Source organism: Haplochromis burtoni, unplaced genomic scaffold, assembly GCF_018398535.1.
Source record: "Haplochromis burtoni strain Fernald_Lab_line unplaced genomic scaffold, NCSU_Asbu1 Contig_12, whole genome shotgun sequence".
Classification (NCBI taxonomy): Eukaryota; Metazoa; Chordata; class Actinopteri; order Cichliformes; family Cichlidae; genus Haplochromis; species Haplochromis burtoni.
The window spans coordinates 1,110,940-1,131,276 of NW_024582373.1; the positions used below are offsets into that span (position 1 = coordinate 1,110,940).

Consider the following 20,337-nt stretch of genomic DNA (forward strand, 5'->3'; position numbering starts at 1 on the left):
CCCCCCGTAGAAACGCAGAAAAGAATACAGGCAGAGCAATGTGTTAGTGACATATTTGAATTAATTTGCTGGAGGGCAAATGTGACACAGCACAAGATCGTCACTGTGAACGAACGCATATGCACCGTGCTGCTGCTGTATTTCTGTTTTTGAAATCAAAAAAGAGCCCTGGTAGAAAAATAGTCTTTTCCTGGTATTTATTTACCATTTAGTCAGTGCCTAACTACTGGCATTTAACAAAGGACAAAAAATTTAAAACCATGCTGGCATGTCTAAATTATCGTCACAACATTTGGCGCATCAGCTTAGCTAGACACAGCCTTCAGGCAGTGTACGTTCAAGCCATTGGAGATAAGAAAAACAAAGAACTTATTTTAGATTGTGAACGTGACTCTATTTTTCAGTCCATACTACAAAGTACTTTATATTTTCTATTAAGATGGTCTATATTTAATTGCTAGCAAGTGACAAAAGAAGACAACATGAATCGATCTGTCGCAATCACACAAGGTAAAACTCGTATATAGTTTTCATTTTGCTGTGAATAACCTGGTGCTAGTATACAAGGTAGTGTGCACATAACCAGTTACAGTAGATGCACAATCTAAGCAGGTTGTAAAGTACTGTTGAAATCTTACTAATAATGCGCATGCGTATTTTTTTTCTTGATAGAATAGGCGCAGGTGTTAGTTGAAAGAGAAGCTCTGTTCTCTCCAAGCACGGTGACATTTCAGAAACTTATTCTGGAATTCAGCCAGAATGATTGTTTTGCACTGTGAGATACTGAGCCGTTGTTGGAAAAGTCCTACATAAAACACACCTAGGTATTCAATTCTGCCAAGTGTTTTGAGCTAATCTGCCCGGCTATGATACTCTTCTCAGGGAAAACTTGTTGCAAACATGGTTGATTAACATCTTCCCGACCAACAATTAACTGTTGCGTTATTGAAATGCACAGTTTGGCGATCTCAGCAATCTGGCGTTCTCAGCTTCAGTCTGTAAAGCGATCGAGTGAGAACAGTTGTGTAGTTTTGCGGAGCCGCGAATGGAATGCATGTTGAAGTCTCCAGGAAGAAATCGCTGCCGTTGTACTTTTGCTGAAAACCTTGAAACCTGTTGCAAAGACGTTGTGGGCAAATCCCCAACAGCACAGTGGGGCAGGTTGTCTCACAAAACTGACAGACACGGTGCATCATTGTGACTGTACACGTGTGTGTACGCCAGTGTGTATTACTCTGCTCCTAGGGAGTGCTAGCAGGCCAACTGAAGACGGAAGGAAAAGCAGCACTGCTCTGCACCATATGCCAAATATGAGACTGCCTGCCAATTTGTGGGGGATACTGGCAAGTGCTAGCAAGGCTGAATTCTTGACAGAGGGAGATGAATAATTGAACATGTGCGAAGCGAAGTTCTGTTGGGATGGAGTAGGGTGCCTTTATACATGGAGAAAGGGAATGGAGACAGTCAGACCGTCTACAAGCAAAGCTCTCATTTAGATATTGATGTGTTTTTTTTTCTTCTTTTTTTGCAAACATGTCAAAAAGTTGCAGAGATTTTAGATGGACTTGAATGGATTTATGGAGAGATGTGAAAGAGGAAGAAAGCACAGCCCATTGGCATCTGTGTATTGTGATCATATGAAGCAAAACCAAAGCTAACATGTTAGTGTTACAGTCTCACTGAAAACACACAAAAATACATACATTTAAAAAAAAAAACACACACACACACACGAGAAATCCTTGTAACTTCATCAGTGTGTTTCGTGTTTTAATAATTTAGCAGACACACTACTGCCGAACAGCTCCAAGTATATTCAGCAGTTGAACAAACCTATAGGCTCTCATACTTTCCAGACCTCATTCCTTGTAAATTACTAATGGAGTGAAGGACCAGAAGAAAATATTTTATCTCATATGCTTAAGCTGTATACATTACAGCTTTGTACATCATTTCAAGGTTTCATGTTAAAAATGGGAACAAATTGCAATAAATTGTACTTTGGAAGACATTAAATAACAGCTGCATTCAACAGCTGGTTTAGACTAAGTGTGAAAAATGCATCCTGGCAGGTTTCAAGAGGTGATTACATTTAGGATGTGAGCCCTGTACCGTATGTTGTGTCCTACTGTTTAATATGGCGCCATCATTATAGGAAATATGTTGTCTGGGCATTTTTGTTTTTTGCACTGGGGGAGGTTCACATTTGATTTCAAATGATCCTTTAGGGAGATGTGACAACATAGATCTACCTTAGGCTTTTGTAATAAAGGCCTTTAGGCTGGTCCGTGCATTTTTGATTGAGGGAAAAATATGTATTCTCTAACGGGTTGATGAATGGTTAATGAAGGTTGCTGTAAAAGTTGCGCCTTGTCTTTCCAAAACCTGCAACTTTTACTGTTCTCCCATTCTTGTTTCTTTCTTTTTATTCTTTGTACAGATAGATAATATTAGTCATTGTGTGTGAGATGTCCTTAAAGCTGGAATGAAGTAACCAGTTGTATCTCAGAATATTCAGCTTTAAGGCTCTCCAAATTAAAATTGTAAGCCAGGAATGCAAATTTGAGCTTTGGCGATCAAATCTCACTAAGAAACCCCGCTTGAGGACACCAGGAGGGGAGACAACTGTGAGGAAAAACAACGGGAGACTCCATGGCTGTTTCTAGTCTATCTGTCACCAGGTGCCAGCGTCTGAATAAACATTGCCCACAATGACATTGCGTAAATGTGTGTAATGTGAATATTCAGTGTTCTGTAATTTCCCTGTGTTTCATTGAGTGAACACAAGAACAACATAAACATCACAACAAGCATTTGAAGATAATGATGAATCCCACTGCTTGAGGCAATGACAAGAGGTATAAGAAAGAAAACAAACTGTATTCTGGGTAAATGGTGCCGCCTGGATAATAGACAGAGACAAATGTGAGAGACTACGCAGTTGTGACAGCAAATTTTCTTCAATAGTAGCCTTACGTTCTGTATATGTCACTGTCCGGCTATTGCCTGTGACTTTCCATTAATCCTGAGAAATTGATCTGTTTTGTTCTCTTGTTTAACGGTGACTTTGCAATGCCACTTTTACTGAAACCTATTATGTTCTAATCATCGTCTCCTCTCTCTTTTCCCCATGCCCTTTTTCTTCCCTCTCTTTCTCTCTCGCTGACAGATACCACCCTGTCCAGTGAACGTGGTAAGTACTGCAGCCGCACGCTCCCGTGATTTTGAGCCATCTGTGCATGGACTCCGCCAGCGACAGAGCAGTGGCTGTTTGCGTTAATGTGGAAGGAACCATTCTCAGATTTTAGTCTCAGTGGGGGAGCGACGAGCCATAAACATCATTTGCATTACTGGGAAGCTATTCTCCATCACATTGCATGTCACAGCAAATGTTGAAACGAGGAGAGAAACATCAAGAGAAAGCAATTATGAAAGCAGCATCCTCAGACCCATGTGGCCTATCACACTTTGAATTTTGCATATTTTCCCTGCATGCATTTTGCCTCGACCTACTTAGTCAATTTACCCCCTTTTGACTCCAATAGTGCTCAATAAGGAGCCAGTAAGGAGCATCTTTTTTACTTTGCGTCCTTCCAGCTATAGTGGAACTCATCTCCATGTAGGTGAAATGGAAGTGGATAGAAGTCCCCGCTGTGCCATTATTAATGTCTTCCTGTAATATGTCTCGCCTCTTTATCAAATCGGCTGAATGTCTGAGTCTATCTGCAGTACTAGCTTTGTTTATATTTCATATAAATATATATGTGTGTGTGTGTGTGTGTGTGCTTTCTGGCATTATATCCAGTTTTGGGTCACCTGTGTCGGCCACTTGTCTTCTCTAACATTGCTTTCTATGCTCATTAGATGTTCCCGCTGTACATGTGTGAGTACAGCGCTAATACAAGAAGTCATCATGTCGCATTTGCTCTCCAGCGTATCGTTTATAACTTGAAAATGTTGAGCCAAAGCCGTGCAGTGACATCACGCGATATAGATACAACTACTGTGTCTGGTCTTTGAAACATCAAAGTGGCAGGAGGGAAGAGAACTTGCAAAGTTGTGGTTTTGATCAAGCACTTTAGGTTTATTTTTGTGTGCCTGGTTAACCTCTATTTGCTGGTGGAGGAGACGATGATATGAAGCACAGAGAAGATTGTGTGATCAATTTTTCATTGCCAAGCTAGCAGCCGTGCGGTGCTTCTTTTTTTTTTTTTTTTCTTCTTCCCCCAATCCAGTTAGGCCTGAACAAAGAGCGGGGAATAAGAAGTCACAATGGGTAAAGATTTGTATTCGTTCTGAGCGTAATCCTTGATGCTGACCTCATCTCTGCCTCTCTTAACCGCCCTGCCGCTTTTACATTAAAACAAACGCACAGGTTCTTTCCTCTTCTGCACCAACACTTTTCTTTTCTGTACTGCTGAGTGGACGCATAATGTGAATGATAGTTCACAATGAAACGCCCCCAAAAATAATAAGTAAAAGGGAAGTAATGAATGGATTCCAAAGCAGCTGAGAGAGAGGAAGAAGTCTTAAGGCAAGGTCTGTGTGCCCTTGGAACCTTTATGAAGTGCAGTCAGCAGAAAGCCAGCCAGCAGATTGCTTATCACTCAGGAAAGAATACATCATTCAAACCATTCACTTGTGGTTTTCATATAGCTGTGATTTTGGATGAACACAAACACATAACATGTAACTGCGGTGCAAAGTCATACTTGAGCTCCATCCTTGTGCCTACCTGTGCTTAGCAATCTCGCCCTGTGTCGCTAGCAGGGGTGGGGCATGTTTTTAGTCATCTGATAGGCCTCCTCAACATCAAGTGCCTGCTCGCACATCCTCTTCTAACTTAATTGGCTGTACCTGAGGCGAGAGGGCAAGGTGTAATTGTGATAAAAGAAAACGCTGTGCTCGGCTGGTTTTAGTACCTTTATCTATAATCTCCAGATTGATTATGGTTTTTCTGCCAGCCGTGCAAATTGTTCATCCCAATAAACTGCACTAGAAGCCACCTTAACTCTGTCATGTCCAGAGCAAGATACATTTGCATAAGGTTAGAATATATAGTAATCTGGAACTTTCAAGTAATTTCTTTTAGGTGTGTGTGTGTGTGTGTGTGTGTGTGTGTGTGTGTGTTTTTTCAGGTATCAGGATTACAAATATTACGTGAATCTGTTTTTCTTGGCCAAATACACAAGGCTATATTTCCCTGTTCGCCTTAAGAAATCAATGTTTTTCTTTTCTAAGGAGTTCAAATTAAATTTAAATTGAGAAGACTTGATTGTCTTTTTAAACAGAAAGCAGCGTATTATTTTCCCTGTTTTGTTAAAGGTTCAAAACAAAATCCAGATATAACTGAATATGTGGACTTTAACTTTGCTGATTAGTGGATTTCTTTTCCCATGGGACAGAGCCAGGCTGCCTTTCAACCCATGTTTTCTGCAAAAAAGTTTCTTGTTAATTTAAAAACTCTATATTTTTATTCTTGGTCTTTGCAGATCATCCAGTTTACAAAATCAGACATTAGACATCAGTGACATTGGCCTAAAGACCCATCTGTAAGCTGCTAACCAGTTGGTAAGGAAAAAAGTGTATTCCACAAACACTTGGAGAGTGGAGACTAAAGATGTCACCTCTTGAACTGATAGCAAAACAGTGCTGCACCACAAACCTCCTTGTGACTGCTATTGCTTGCTAGCAGATTTCCCTGGTTACCTGTTAGGGCTGGGTATCGTCACTGATTTCTAGAATCGATTCAGTTCCGATTCACAAGATCCCGAATCGATTCGATTCAATTTGAATAAGAATAACTTTATTTATCCCGAGGAAAATTCTTTTGTCATGTACATGCTCCAAGCAGCAGGAGAGACAGAGGAACAGATGATTAAGATATATAATATATACAATAAGAATAGTAATATACAGTAGTAGGATAGTGCAAGACATAGTATCAAATAACTCTATAATAAATAAAAAACTTAACTATCAGTGCAGGCAATTCTAGAAAGTGACAGTATTGTGCAATAGAATAAAGGGAGTAGCAGCGTATGATGGGGGGATGAAACAAATATTCAATAAGGGGAATTTTGCCTCTGAAAAATTTTGAATCTGGGAAATTTTGCCTCAAACAGTCAGATATTATAATTCAGATCATGCATCAGTACATTTCCATATTTTTATATCTATAAAAAGGAAGTTGACACTTGCTCAAAGGTGTGAGCATCACAGCAGATGCTTTTGTGTCAAAGTAACTGAGGATAAAACAGAAAAACATGAAGGTGATTTTCCTGGCCTGGGATTTTATAAAAATATTCTGCAGTACATCAAAAACGAAAGAAAACCATTAATCAACATATGAACATTACCTGATGCTGCTGAAGTAAAGCAGAGCAAAGTTACAGCGGTTTTATTAGAGACACAGCAACGCGTTTTGCATTTTTGCATAATTTTAAAAAGTAAAAATTTCTTCAGATGCCCATTGAACAGCAGAAATGAGGCTTTCTTTTTGGAAGTAAGTAAAAGGAAAAAACAGCGGCCGACAGCGCTGGTAGACTTGTGCGTAATAAGCAAGCGAATAATGTGGAAAAAAGATTTTTAGATGGGAAACTGTTCTTGAAGTACACTGAGAGAGAGAGAGAGAGAGAGAGAGAGAGAGAGAGAGAGCTGTGCATGAAGGGTGATTTTATTGTGGTGGAAACAAAACGGCAAAAGTCAGAGGAAATTCATGACGATGTTTATGAGAAGCTTAGTTTGGATCTTCTTTTGCTGCTGGTTCAGTCAATATTGTTTGGAAAGAGATCAAACCTGCAGCTTTAGAATCAGCGCAAAAAGGGCGTAAACACAAAGCGCGGACCCGCCGAAACATCTGAATCAGCGAGCTGTCAGCTTTCAGCCCCGACCGTGTCTGTGCCGTCGGGTGAGAAAGGCACATCTCACTGATTTTGATCCGTCGGCGGGTCCGCAACGGTTTACGTCTTTGTGCAGAATCCGTGTACCTGCTCTCATTTATTGTTAGCTGTTTGGTGGTTGAAATTTTGTGAGGTTTAACCTGAGATTCTGCGGTGTCGGGCAAAAAAAAATTATATTAAAAAATCGATTCAGGATTTTAATGAATCGATATCACGTTATCCAAGCCAGAATCGATTTTAATCGATAAATTGATAATCGAAACCCTCCCCTATTACCTGTAGCTTTCATGGAAGACACAGTCTTGTCTGCAAACACTTGTTAATTAAATAATTAAGTAAAATTTGACAGCAGCCATCTTTAAAGTTGAAGTCGTGCATTGCTGCTTAAACCAACACATTTCTGACTTACCTACTTTCAAGGTGAACAGTCTCCATTTCTGGTTTGCATCGCACTCTTCATAGTTTCACTACCACTTAGAGACTAGTTGGTAAGTCTTTGCATCATCAATCCAGACTAGGGGCGATAAGGGAAACCTGTGGGTGACTAAAACAAACACAAGAGGCTTTCGCTACAGCACTTTATACCTCATTGTGGTCAATTTCACATTTTGGGGAGTGTAGCCGTTTTCCCCTAGCAGCCGGTGATACCAGGGAGTCCATGATCAGTCTCTAGGCCGACATGAATGGTGCTTTAGCAACTGATTTCAAAATGACTGCCAGTGTCCACCAGCAACCACTCAAAACCAGTCAGCGGATACTTATTTTTCCCCTAGTGACTGGTGGTTGCCAGCCTGCCGCTAAGCTTGCGTGACTGGAGCCTCAGCAGATTTCAAAGAATAATTTCTAATTTGCTTCAAGCCAAACGTTTTCTGATTGTCTGTCTCTAACAAGTCTGCCTTTTTAAAACCTGCCCTTATTTGGAAGTATGAAATGTGTATATCTTGCTTCTTTAGCATGCTTACTGTTCTTAAATTGTCTTCTAAAATACAGGTGAGATAAACTGGTATGTTACCTTTATTACCATTTGTTTTAAAGCAGGTGAACAGTCTTTAAACCCTTCACATTTGATGTGATCGAACCAAAAAGCAGAGAAAACCAAAGTGAAAAACATGGGTGGAAGAGCAGTTTATCACAGAGATCACTATCATCTTTTCAGCTAACCCTTGGGAAACAAGCAAGCCTAATTAATTCCCAAAGTTAAACAACAGTTTCTTCCTTTTTTTAAAATGGAAAGTCACTACATATGTATCTGATGTGCCTATTGAAGTCCTTTGTGTATAGTTTCCGTCTCTCCTTCATCCTTTTTCACTGGTTTTGAGTGGTGGTTGGGGCTGAAAGAGCACCTAATGGGCTGCGAAATGTCTCCAAAGCTAGAGCAACAACAGGAGCTAATGTCTCAAAGCTCTTCTGAAACATCACAAACAGTGAAGAACCCTGACAGTGCAGAGAAGAAAGGGGGGCATCCCTGGTTTCCTCTAATGTGTCAGAGAGGCCATTTTTGCCACTCTAATTGTAGTGAAGCTTTCTAGTGGCTTTGGCAAAATGGCGTAATTACCTACTGGAAAGGATTGGACTCCACTGTTGGCTGCACATTGTAGTGTCTCTTTTTGCCATGAAATGCAAGATCCCAGTTGTAGCTGCTCTGACATTTGCTAGTTCAATCTTGCAACCGTGTTTAGTAGGCGAAATTCAAGAGTCTGTTACCGACGGGCCGCTGTGAAATCCTACAGTGTGCTATTTTACCGAGACAGGCTGGTTTACCTGCATGTAACCTGAGAGCCACTGCTTTGTAACCTAAGGGATGCAGTTTCACAACTTCCCTTATTTACGTTAATTGGAACATGTGTTTATTTAAATGGAAGCATATTTAATGACATGCCGAGCTTGTACGGGTTTTATTGTATAAAAGACGTGATGTTAGAAAAGACCTTGATGCGTTATCCTAAGTAATAAATGCCTGTATCGAGGAGAAGCTTGGTTGAATGCAATTCTTGATCATTCACAAGTATTTTCTCTTAAATGTGGTGAAGCGTGCAGCCCCTTCTGCTGCTCTTCCCCCCTCAGTACCAATTAAAGCTGTTTTTCTGCAGCAGATCTTGAGCTGATGAAGACAGCCACTAAGAGCTCTTGAAGTAAAGTCACACAGGGCCTGTATGGCAGATGGTTTGTGCAAGAATATGTGCAAAGAGAGAAAGCAGCAGAGAAGGAAACAAACAAGCATAAAAATGGCAGCCTGTCTCCATCGAGAATTTCCTATTTTCTACCCAATTTAAGACATAGCATTTCCAAATTTTCAAACTTTTCCTCAAAACTGCTGTCAGACCTGCAGGAGTCCAGGGAAAACATAAGATCCCGTTCTATGGAGAATTGTTGCACGCCATCTTCTAAAAACTATCGAGACAACTCAAGTATTTCTCAGTTGAAAGAAAAAAGAAAGAAAAGAAAAGAAAAAAGCAAGATAAAAAGAAAGTGCTGGGAGCTGCTTGATCTTGTGGCTTTGACCAGCTCTCCCAGCTGAATGGGAACTAGCTTTGCTCTGGCCTTTTGCTACAAAGGCGGAGACGGCAGAGACTCAAGGCACAGAGGACAGTGCCTAATGGCTACAAGTCCGCCTTTCCCCACTGGATTACATGTTTCAAAAAGATAAGGCTTGATCAGTATTTTTATGGAGAAAAAGCCTCTTTTTGTGATGCAGATGAGAGAAGACAGGAAACTTGCTGGAACCAATGGGTCTAAGGCTATGTGCTGAGGTTTAGAGCACACAAAGCAGGAAAAATAGATCACACACACAATACTTTTCTCCAGGGTCAGACCACTTTACTGTGCAGTCTGTCTTTTTTTATAGCCACATGTGTTTGTGTTGTAAGAGCACATGATAAAATAGCCAGTAGACGTTGTCGCGCTTTTGCCATAGAATCATAGAACCTGCTCGCATCTGCGCCTCTGTTAATGTCTGCCGTCGCGTATACTTGACCAATTAGTTCACACTTCATTTTAACATCCAGTCTGAGACTAATGAAGCCACATTTCCTGGGGTTAATTATACCAACATTATGTGATATTATGGGGAACAGGAAATGGCAAAGCACGCTTTAATATCTCCCCCTTTCATCATCACCTCCCACTGTGGGAGACTTTCCCCTCTCCGTCTCTCCCTCCACCCCTTTATCTGTCTCTTACCTCTTCTCTGCTTGGTACTTTTGAGGCACATCCCGCTTTTCTCTCGCTGAATAGCACAGTAGCATTAAGAGCCTGTGAGACAAGACTGGTCCGGGCAAATCCCTACGCAAATTAGAGTGGAGAAACCATTATTAAAGCCAATTGCCGATGCCTGCTACTAGCAGTTAGGTTACGCTGTTTCTTGAAATAAAAGGCGAGCAGTTTTTATTCCCCCACCTTTTTTTGTTTCCCCCTCCCTGGCAGAGTTGCACGGTGGAACTGTGTCATTCAAGTTCTGGGTTGGAATTATAATGTGTTACGGAGCTGACATTCGGATGAAGCCTGGACCTCAAAGAGGCACGCTCGTGATTGGCACCCGGGCTTGTGCAAAGAGCATTAGGTTTTTCGTTTCGGAAAAAATAAAAGTCCTAATATTTTGCTACGCATTTTACTTCAGACACTCAGGTTCGGAGACACACACAAAATACTCGAGTTTGCTTTCATGTGACGTATACTGAGGTGATTGCTGTGGCTGGCTTTTAACTCTTGCATTTGGTACTTTTCTCTGTCAAACGGGTATTTCAGCGAGAACGATTTGCCTGTCAATCACAACTGTATCTCAGTATTCCTTACTTTCCCGCTCTGAGGATGCATTGAATCTGCACACGCGGGTGTTGCAAATGAGTGCGCATGCCGCGTTCATGCTTGTGGGTTTCTGTGAGCGTGCACGTGTCTGGGTTAGATAGGGTGTGCATGTGTGTATACATGCCAGGAATTTTATAAGTACTAATCTGTCACTTCTATAAGATTTCTGCTGGAGCTGACTTCATGCAGAGAATGTCAACATGCCAGCTGACAGAACCTGCTGAGTTCCTGTTTCCTTGACGTTTATTGTAGCTGCACTTCCCTCTGTGTTACCAAATTACTTTAATCGACCTTAACTTGACACGTTAATATCATTTCAATTCTTTTTTGCTCTCTTCCACACTGCTTTACTGGATTTTTTTAACCCCCATTTAGTGGCAAATTTGGTATGTAGAGCACATCCAGTCTCACTGGGCCCTTTTCCATTAACGACATAACGTTGTCGTGTAATTATTGCTCATCTGCACTTGAAAGTAGATGCCATTTAAAGCGATAGAATTCATCAGTAATGTTGCCACAGTTAAGCACATTACACTTTTGTTAACGTGAATAAATGCTTTTAGTGTACTAATCTTACTAAATGTTTAATCTATCCATTTTGTTACAATAGAACGGCCACCGCAGAGAAGATGTTCCTTTTTTTAATCTTGAGGGTGTAGACACTGAAATAGCTCCAGGACTACAATGTACTGGAATGCAAAGTATTACCACTTCTTTTTTTTTTTTTTTAAACAGAGACAGAGCAAGAACTGTGAAACACTCTGTAAAGTATTCTCCCTGGAAAAGAAAAATGAAACTGGTGTTTTCTCTGAAGTATGAAGAGGCGTCTGTTTTTTCTCACCTATGACAAATTCAAATTTCCTTTGCTCCCTTGTCACATAACTGTCAAGATCACTGTGCTCTTACAGTTTTCTCCCTGATCATCCAAAAGAGCACATTTACTATCCAGCTGTGAGCCAGGCACTCGAGTAGTAAATGGCCATTGACATTTTAAGCATAGATGAATTAGGCCCAAACATCAGCTTCTATTGTTTCTGCTTCTCATAGATCCCCATTGGCCATTCTTTTAAAACCATCCCTGGATGGAGCAGTCTGTTCAGGAGGAGGCAGGGAGCTGTGTGACACAAAATGCATTTTTTTGTGATGAGCACTTGTGTAATGTTGTTGTATTTAAGTCACCATCTTGCTATTTAGCCCCAGTCTGTGTGTGTCTGGTGGAACTCTGTGGATGCCAGTGCAACTTTTATGATGTTCACACTGATGCAATTGCATCAGATGCCTTGACAGCTGCGAGATGGGTTATCATGCAATTGAATTTTAATTATTTTCAATTATGATTTTGGCTCCCCACAATTAAATGAGCATGATTGAGTGATATTTAAAATGGGTGTTCTGCCATTAGATTGCAAAGGAAAAGCAGCGTGCTTGCATGTGTCAATCACAACCGTTCCCTACAGCGACCAGCTTGAAATTTCCTGGGCTAGTCTAGACGGGTAACATTATGTTAAACAAAACTGAAATGTCTGGAAGAGCAGAATGTTAAGGGCTTGTGCCGTTATCATCGGTGTTTGGCTACAACTGTAGCTGCCTCCACCAGTGTGTGAATGTAAGAGTGAATGAATAGTGGCATTGTAAAGCGCTTTGGGTGCCTTGAAAAGCGCTATATAAATCCAATCCATTATTATTATTATTTGGAAATCCTTCAAGTTTAGGCTGAATGATGTTAACTAAGAAGAAATCAAATGCAAATAGTGCTGCAGATTTGTCTCTGTGCTGCAAAGCTATAAAGCTAACGTACTCTAACATATGAAAATACACCACAAGCTGCAGCATAATTAATGCATGAAGGCCAAGGAAAACACTGCAACGATTGCTAAAGCAAATCATCCAAAATCAACTCAGAAGTACATAACAGTGAGCTCTGTGTATCCATCTAGTGCATAAAGCTGGTCTTAAACCAGAGCAGTCGCCTTCCATTTGGACAAAGATAAGTGTCCACCAAGCATCGTGACTACTGATGGTTTTTGGGAAATGATAATGGACAAATAACATGTTGGGCACTTTACTTGCGGGTACTGGGAATGCAGTGAAAGATGTATTAAACCTGATTCTTTGATCCCCATGATAGAACAGAGAAAACCCGACTCAGAAGTGGTCAAAACATTTAGAATTCTTTATTCAATCATCTTCTGGAAGTGAGAGCCCTGCACAGACCAAAGGCAGATGCAGAATCTCTAACATTAGAAGCTAAAAATGTGTCTCACATAAGTGTTATTTTGGTACTTTACACGTCACACACAGCCTCGATACAAACAACTCCTTATATGTTACTAGTTCCTCTTTTTTCTGTCTGGTTTCCTATTTTTATTTATATGGTTGTACAGCTCTACACTAACTTCCTGTTTTTCAGTCTGGCTGAGCACTTAATTTGTGAGTCAAAAGTGGCCTTGCTTTACACGCCTTTATTATTAAAATACATAAAACAATATATATTTAGAAAATGAGCACTAAGAATATGTTTATTCCATAACAGACGTTACATTTGCCTCTAAGTGATGTGCTTAGATCAGGTGAATATACACACACACATAATTATTTGTACGTGAAGATGATTTGATTAACAGGAATGTACAGTAACAGTCTAAAAGTGAATCATATGTCCCGTGGATTTAATTCCTTTAAAGTTTTGGTATCATTTTTCTTTCATCATTTATATTTTTCATGCTTCTATTATGAGATGCGCCCATTAAGGTGACTAGTGGGACCAATTTTGTTTTGATGCAAACATTTGTACAATAGCAGGAATGTAGCAGCATATGGATGTTAAAGCAGTGTTATGTTTATGTGACAGTGCAACAAAAACACTAAAACCAGAGAACAGTGATAACACATCATTCTGATCTCAATATTGATCAGAATCCTTGTACAGCCCTTTCATGCAGTTCTGCAAAATATGGTGATGCCACCCTTAGATTGACTTCTAACATCACACCTGATCTGAACTCTAGTGCCAGCATTAGGTCAAAACGTGCAAGTCGGGTAAAACCTTCCACATACATTGCTTATGATCCAATACATCCAAAAATAATATTACCATCATTTTATGTTTATGTTTTATGCTAACACTGTTGCCTGTGATGATGAAACATCAGTACTAGTGTTTGTGAAATAGGTATAACTCTGAGTTGTGATATGTAAAAAGGCACCACATATTTCCCAGGAAAAGAAGAAAATTATTTGCCAACCGCAGCCACCATAGAGTGTGCGATATAAAAGAGAGATGTTACAAGCTGTGGATTATTTTTAAAAGCCTTGGTGTAAGTATTTCAGTCAGTGCCATCAGGGTTTATTGAAATGTCAAGAGTGGCGGATCTGACGCCAAAAATATTGCACTACCATAGACTCGTAATTCACAAGTTAGCCACATCCTTAAATTATTAAACTAGCAAGTGAAATGAAACCATAAACCCCATTAGGAGGTACTGTAGTCAAGAGGCAACATACATAAAGTTGTAATGTGCTAGATTTTATTTTTTCTACTTTTACCTTGCACACTAAATTGCACTAATCACTAACAGAGCCATGTGGTGGTTTCTTCTGTGTAAATGTTGTCTCTGTTTGCAATTCAATACTGCAACTCTACACTGGGTAGTTATTGTCAATAAAGGACTCGAGGTAAAGGGACAAGGTGGGAATTGAAAACTAGAAATTGCCCTGAATCGAAGAGAATTTCTTTAGAAATAAACAAACAAAAACACAAACTCCAAAAGAGAATTGGTGTGAGCTGAGAAAGACACTAAACAAGTAGGCCAGCTTTTATAGATGAAAGGCCCGGGTGAGATGCATTAGCTGATGGCTCTCCCAGGTCGGCTAATTCTCCTCACACACACACACACACACACACACACACACACACACACACACACACACACACACACACACACACACACCATCTGAGCAGCGAGGTTCCACTTTAACACCTACAAACAAGCCAAATCGGTCTGATTCACCAGCTTCAAACTCGAGACCGACTTAGTGTAGAATTACATGTGAAGGCCATGAGGTTATAGTTATTGTTATATTAAACTTCCTTTAACATCCCCAATTCAATAAAAATGAATGAGATGCTACACATGAAACGAGGATGTCGTCCATAACTTGTGGTTATGTTAAAATTGAGAAAGTTGGACTTTTTTCTTCTTGACTACCCAAAATGAACCTGTTTTGACATTTCCTTGTCGTCACCATTTTCCACGCCTTATCATACCAGTGCCCGAATGCATTTGGAATTGATTGAACTGTTTCGCCCTCTTGATATTTTTCATGTTAGAGCCAGAGGAAAGATAGCTTATTGCTGGATCAACCTTTCCAAACAGCACCTGTACAAACTGTTTTTTGTTTTTTTTTTTCTTCATCCCACTCTTTTCCAGCTCCATCCATCTCAAAAGCACCCTCTGTAGATTAGCTCTGCACAGCACCGGTGGAAGAATGAAGCCAGCTAGAATCAAACATTAATCAGCTGCTGTTTTATAAGACAGAGGGAGCCTGCTCCCCCCCCCTCCTTCTTGCCCTTAGCCTGCCCTACCACCAAATGTTAATGTGACTGCCATTACTCATTTATGAGCTGCTCCCTGCTCACTGCCCAGGGCTTGGTGTCCAGGTCCAGGCTTGCTTGCGGGTGCACACTGCAGGTGGACAGCTGTGCCAGGGCATTCAGAAGCAGCAAGGCCAGGTCTGTTTTTAAAAAGAACTGGCCTGGAAGGTGGAGCTTTTTTTGGTTTGTGTTCAGCTGTCTGAAATAGGGTTGGGGAGGTAGTAGGCTTCAAATGTGATGTTGTACTTACAGAAAATAATAGGAGTAGTGACAACACAACATTTAGAAAAACAAAGCAGTCATCAGAACTAATAGGAGCATTTACTCACGTAAGATCAAATCAAAACTGTCCAATTTTTATTCAGTAAATGGGCGATATAATGTGATGTATTCACATTTTGCCTGTTGAAGCTGGACATAAATCTTGCAAAATTGCCTTCGTGGTGAGACTAAGTACCTCACTATGCGCAGACAGGCAGTGTTGAACAGTTAGAGCTGAGTGCTGGTTCTTCGTATCCAGGACACAGAGCGCAGCAGGAGTCATCCTTATTCTTAGTATAGCGACATCAATGAAGGAGAGAACCTCTGCAAAGTGAGACACGCAGACACTCGTTCCTGACGGTGTGCAACGGGGTTGCTTTCAGTGTCATGTTGTGAGGCAGAAATTAATGAAGGAGGGAAGTATGGGCTGTACACGTGTCGAGACCTGTTACAGTACACAGTATGTGTGCAAGGAGAGATAGAAAATAAAGTTAAAGCACTTCTAACACAGTGTGTCACAAGCAAGCAGTGCTTTTCTCGAAGCTGACAGTGACAGTTTGGTACAGTATCTTGCACAAGAGGGCAAGGACTGACGCACCGCAGTGTTGTTACCAAGACTGGGTAGGCTTTCTGTGTTCCTGTGGCGTGCATGTCAGAGCAGGTCGAGTCCAGCGCATTTGTGTTCTATAATATTTTGGTCATTTCATTTTGTGAGGGCATCCATCGTGTTCATCTTTACCTGTGCCAAAGAGGTTATGTTTTTAGTAGCATTTCTGTGCCTGTCATTCTGTCTTTAAACCCGATAGGTTGAAAAGTTTTGAATGAATTCTGATGCAACTTACGGTACAAGTGCAGAGTGGAGTCATTTTAACAATCCATTAAAATCTACCTTACAGATCTTCAAGGTCAACTTAATGAATTACACAGGTCTGCAAAAAACAAAATTTTTTTCAGCCGCATAGGATGTTTTTGGTAAATTTGAGGGTTTTTAGGGTGCTGTATCCAAAAGGATCTTCTTTTCCCTCCATCATGTACAGTTGTTTTGCAAAACATGAGGAGTTTACATTTTTAAAAAGTTACAATAAATTACAATTAAGGATGCATAATATTTCAGAGATCCCTTACCTTTCGCTATTAACAAAATAAACCTGTTGGGACATGATCATCTCAATTCGTCGCATTTTCTGTTTGTATTTCTCTTGAGTCTTGCTCTTAGAAATATTAAATGAATGTAACAAATCATTTCGGATTTTGGATGTGGTTTTTGACTCAAGTATAGGATACCAGACTAAAAGGGAAATTGTACGCTTAATTACACTACAAACATGAGTTTTGCAAGAAAACCTGACGAGATGGAATTTTGAAAATCCTGGTTTCAGTGAGTAAAAATCTATAAGAAATAGACAAAAAAATAGACAAAAAATCCTACGCAGTTTTTTGGTTGCAGACCTGTGTTATTGGTTGAAAATTGACAAAAAGTCTTATAACTTGATTGAGAAACTATGATTCTTACAAGTTGTGGTGTGTATTGTCAGCATGTAGAAAGTACCGTTAAAATGTCACATTTGACCTCTGACCTCTCCTTCAAGGTCAACAGATTGATCTGAAGGTGAAAGTGATAATAATGCTATACAGAGCTATTGTTTGCAATGACAACATATAGACATACAATAAATGATATATGGGGATTCTAAATAACATGTTACTTTGAATCTCTGACCTTCTGTTCAAGGTAAAATGAGGTCAAATATTCATAAAATGTATTTTATCTTTAAAACGATGCTTAGAATTCCACTGCTTTTTGCATTGGCAACATTTAGGAAATGATACTGATATGTGTGGATTCTAAATATCACATTATAGATGTCCTGTTTGTCCTCTGACCTCACTTTTACATTTGATATTGTGTTACATCTTTAAAGAAAGTGTTGCCAAGAGAGAGAAAATGAGTTGCCTAGTTAGTTGGAAATATACTGTAGTATGATATTAAATAATAAGCTGAAGTTATTTATTTCCAGTTTGCAAATCAATACCTGCCATTTCCTACTCCTACATGAAAAATATATACAAACTATAATACTATGCCCTTTAAAGTAAATACTGAGTGAGATGCTCTCAGCGGAGGTTTGTACTCTCTGATGGCTTCTTTTTATCGTATGCTTTACAACCAGTCAGTAAAATAATTATTCTAATTGCACTATTATTGTCAACTTGAAAGGATAACGATAAATTCTTTTGTGTAAAATTAGTAAGTAGTTTCAATCCTTTTGTAGCTCTGCCAAAACAGCAAGTATCTGTTGCATATGTACTGTAGAATGAATGATGCTGAATATCATCAAATGACAGCGATTAATTTGCGAGTATTGCAAAATAACCAGAGGAACATGTGTGTCTGCTATGATTTGATGTTGTTAGTTTTCTATTACTTGTGAGTCTCTGTGAGCTTTTGTGCATCAGCGACACCAAAGACGTTGCCTGGTGTGAAGTGGCTAATGATTCAAGAACGCTGCAGATCATCACACAGTTGTGGTTTGCAGGTTGCCTTACTCGTTGCCTCGCCCTTTCCTGCCGCAGCACTAATATATCAATAGAACTCAGTTGGTTACTGTCCAGAAGTCCTTCTCTGTGTCCGTGCATGTTTAATGCCTTCACTAGAATTACTACTCTCGCCCACGTGTTAGCTTTTTAGTGTTAAAGTTCCTCTGTACTCAGCGATATACAAATAGTTTCTCTCTTGAACATAACAGGGAGCTTTGAACAGTATTTTTTTTCCTCCAATGCTGAATATTTTAAAAATAATCAACCTCCAATGGTGTAGCTCGGTCTATAAACATCACCGTTGCACATGAGGAAAAAGCTCATAGAGTTTCATATTTATTTTAAGAAAACTTGCCCAGGGAAGGCGTCTTCTCCTTCATCCCACTCTTGCCTGTGGAACTTTGTGCGTCTGTGGCCTTGGGGGGGTTTTCTCAGCATGCGGCACAAACAGGAAGCATGCAGCCTGTGGCTAAAAGGTAGATGCTTCTAGTAGAGTGTTACAACGCACACATACACACATATACTTCTCTCCTATGGGAGTGCTAATCCCCAAGAGATGAAAGAAGGTTCCCACTGCTCTCTGATCCCTGTGTCCTGCTGTAGCGGTTCATTTGGTGCCTGGCGGAGAGAGACAGGTCCGGTTGATGCTCCCACACACGGTGTCCTTGGCCGAAGAGCAGACAGACTTAGGCCAAGCCCCATGCTGATCCAGAGAGTTCCCCTATTAGAAATCAATGTTCTTTTGACACCCCTTTCATTTAGGTTCTCTGTGTGGTGTGTCTGTATCACCATGGAGAAAGGAAGGGGAAAAAAGGAAGCAGAGAGACACACAGGGAGAGAAAGATAGGGAATGTGTATGCATACTGAAGACCTCTTCACACCTTAATGAATGATGTTTTTTCCTCATGGGAAGCCAACTGTTAATGCTAGATTATCTCCTCTCCTCTTCATTATAAGAAAGAGAGTCTTCTGCTGAACCTTAAAGCTTTTGAGTGGTGCAAAAGTTCACTTAGAGTCCATTGACCATGTCTACTTTCATTGTGTTTACACCTGAGCAGGAATTCCTATGTGGGTACGTGCATAGGAAGTATAGCCTCTGCGCTATAGGCACAATAAATTGTTAAATAAAAGCACTTCACTGTCCTTAAATAGAAGGAAGAAGGGAGATATTTCCTAGCATAAAGCTGCTTTACCTTCTGTGAGGATAAATTTAGCGACAGCCCCCGTCATCTCTGACTATACATAGAACCGCTGCCTCTTCTACTGATTGATTAGGGTCTTTGTGGTCTTTCTGCTCAATGTCATGAATTTTAAAGAACAGATAATAAACTCTAAGGGCCCTTATTCAGCACAACACCACTTAATAGGGAAATTGGCAACCTGTGTCCTCTCCATTTAATCACAAATACAGTCCAGATGACTATCTTTAGTTCTGATTATATCCGTAATCCTCTGCTTCAGTGCCAGTCTAAATGGGAAATAAAAGAATCAGCGGTGAGGCATTGCTCAGTTTTTCTTCACAAAGGTCTGTTCTTCTGCACCTGAATGTCTTCTAAGGCCCGACATTTAGCCAGACCTGCATAAAATCTCATTGTTCTCTATTGTGTGTTTGAGCACTTTGAGAGGGAAGAACAAAGGAGTCGTGCCGTTTTTGCGAAACTGTAAATGCATGTGAAGAAATTAACCTTGGCTTCTCACAATGTTTGTCTCCAGCTTCGCTTTAGTGTTTAACACTAAACATGGCGTGTTTAAATGTGAAGGTAATACTACGGATGCTGTCAGCAGTAACAAAAAAAAATATGTTTAGCAGCCTCTGGCTTGGTCAACACATTTCCAGACACTGAACCTTGTGATATGTGAACTTTTTGTAACTGCATGTTGCTCTAAAGTCAACATCTAGGGCGACATCTTTATGGACGAATATTGAATTCAGTCTTTCCATCCTTCAAAAAAATGTCAAAGAAAAAAATAGACTGATTTGATAGAAGACGTATACAGTGGCAGAGCTCCAGGTTCAGTTCCTGTATACATGATCTTGTCTAATTAATATATATATATGTTTACCACAGCTTTTAATTTTCTTATCTCACTCAACAAAAGGAAAAGCAAATTTCCACACTAGCATTACTGTAATGCAAGCAGTGCAATGTTAACTGAGTGGGAGACAGGTAGGAACTTTGCAAAAGTCGAGAGATAACAATACACGACCTCACTGTATAATATTAATGATCACCATAG

The 20,337-nt window shown here is 40.1% G+C and overlaps 1 protein-coding gene across 2 annotated transcripts in view; it reads left to right on the forward strand.

Moving 5' to 3' along the window:
- Positions 1-20,337, forward strand: part of cdh4 (cadherin 4, type 1, R-cadherin (retinal)) — a 215,250-nt gene that overhangs the window by 80,423 nt on the left and 114,490 nt on the right. For both annotated transcript variants that reach the window (XM_005915339.3, XM_005915340.3), the window contains exon 3: positions 3,170-3,193. In XM_005915339.3, coding sequence (XP_005915401.1) covers positions 3,170-3,193 — 24 coding nt within the window. The remainder of the gene's footprint in view (positions 1-3,169; positions 3,194-20,337) is intronic.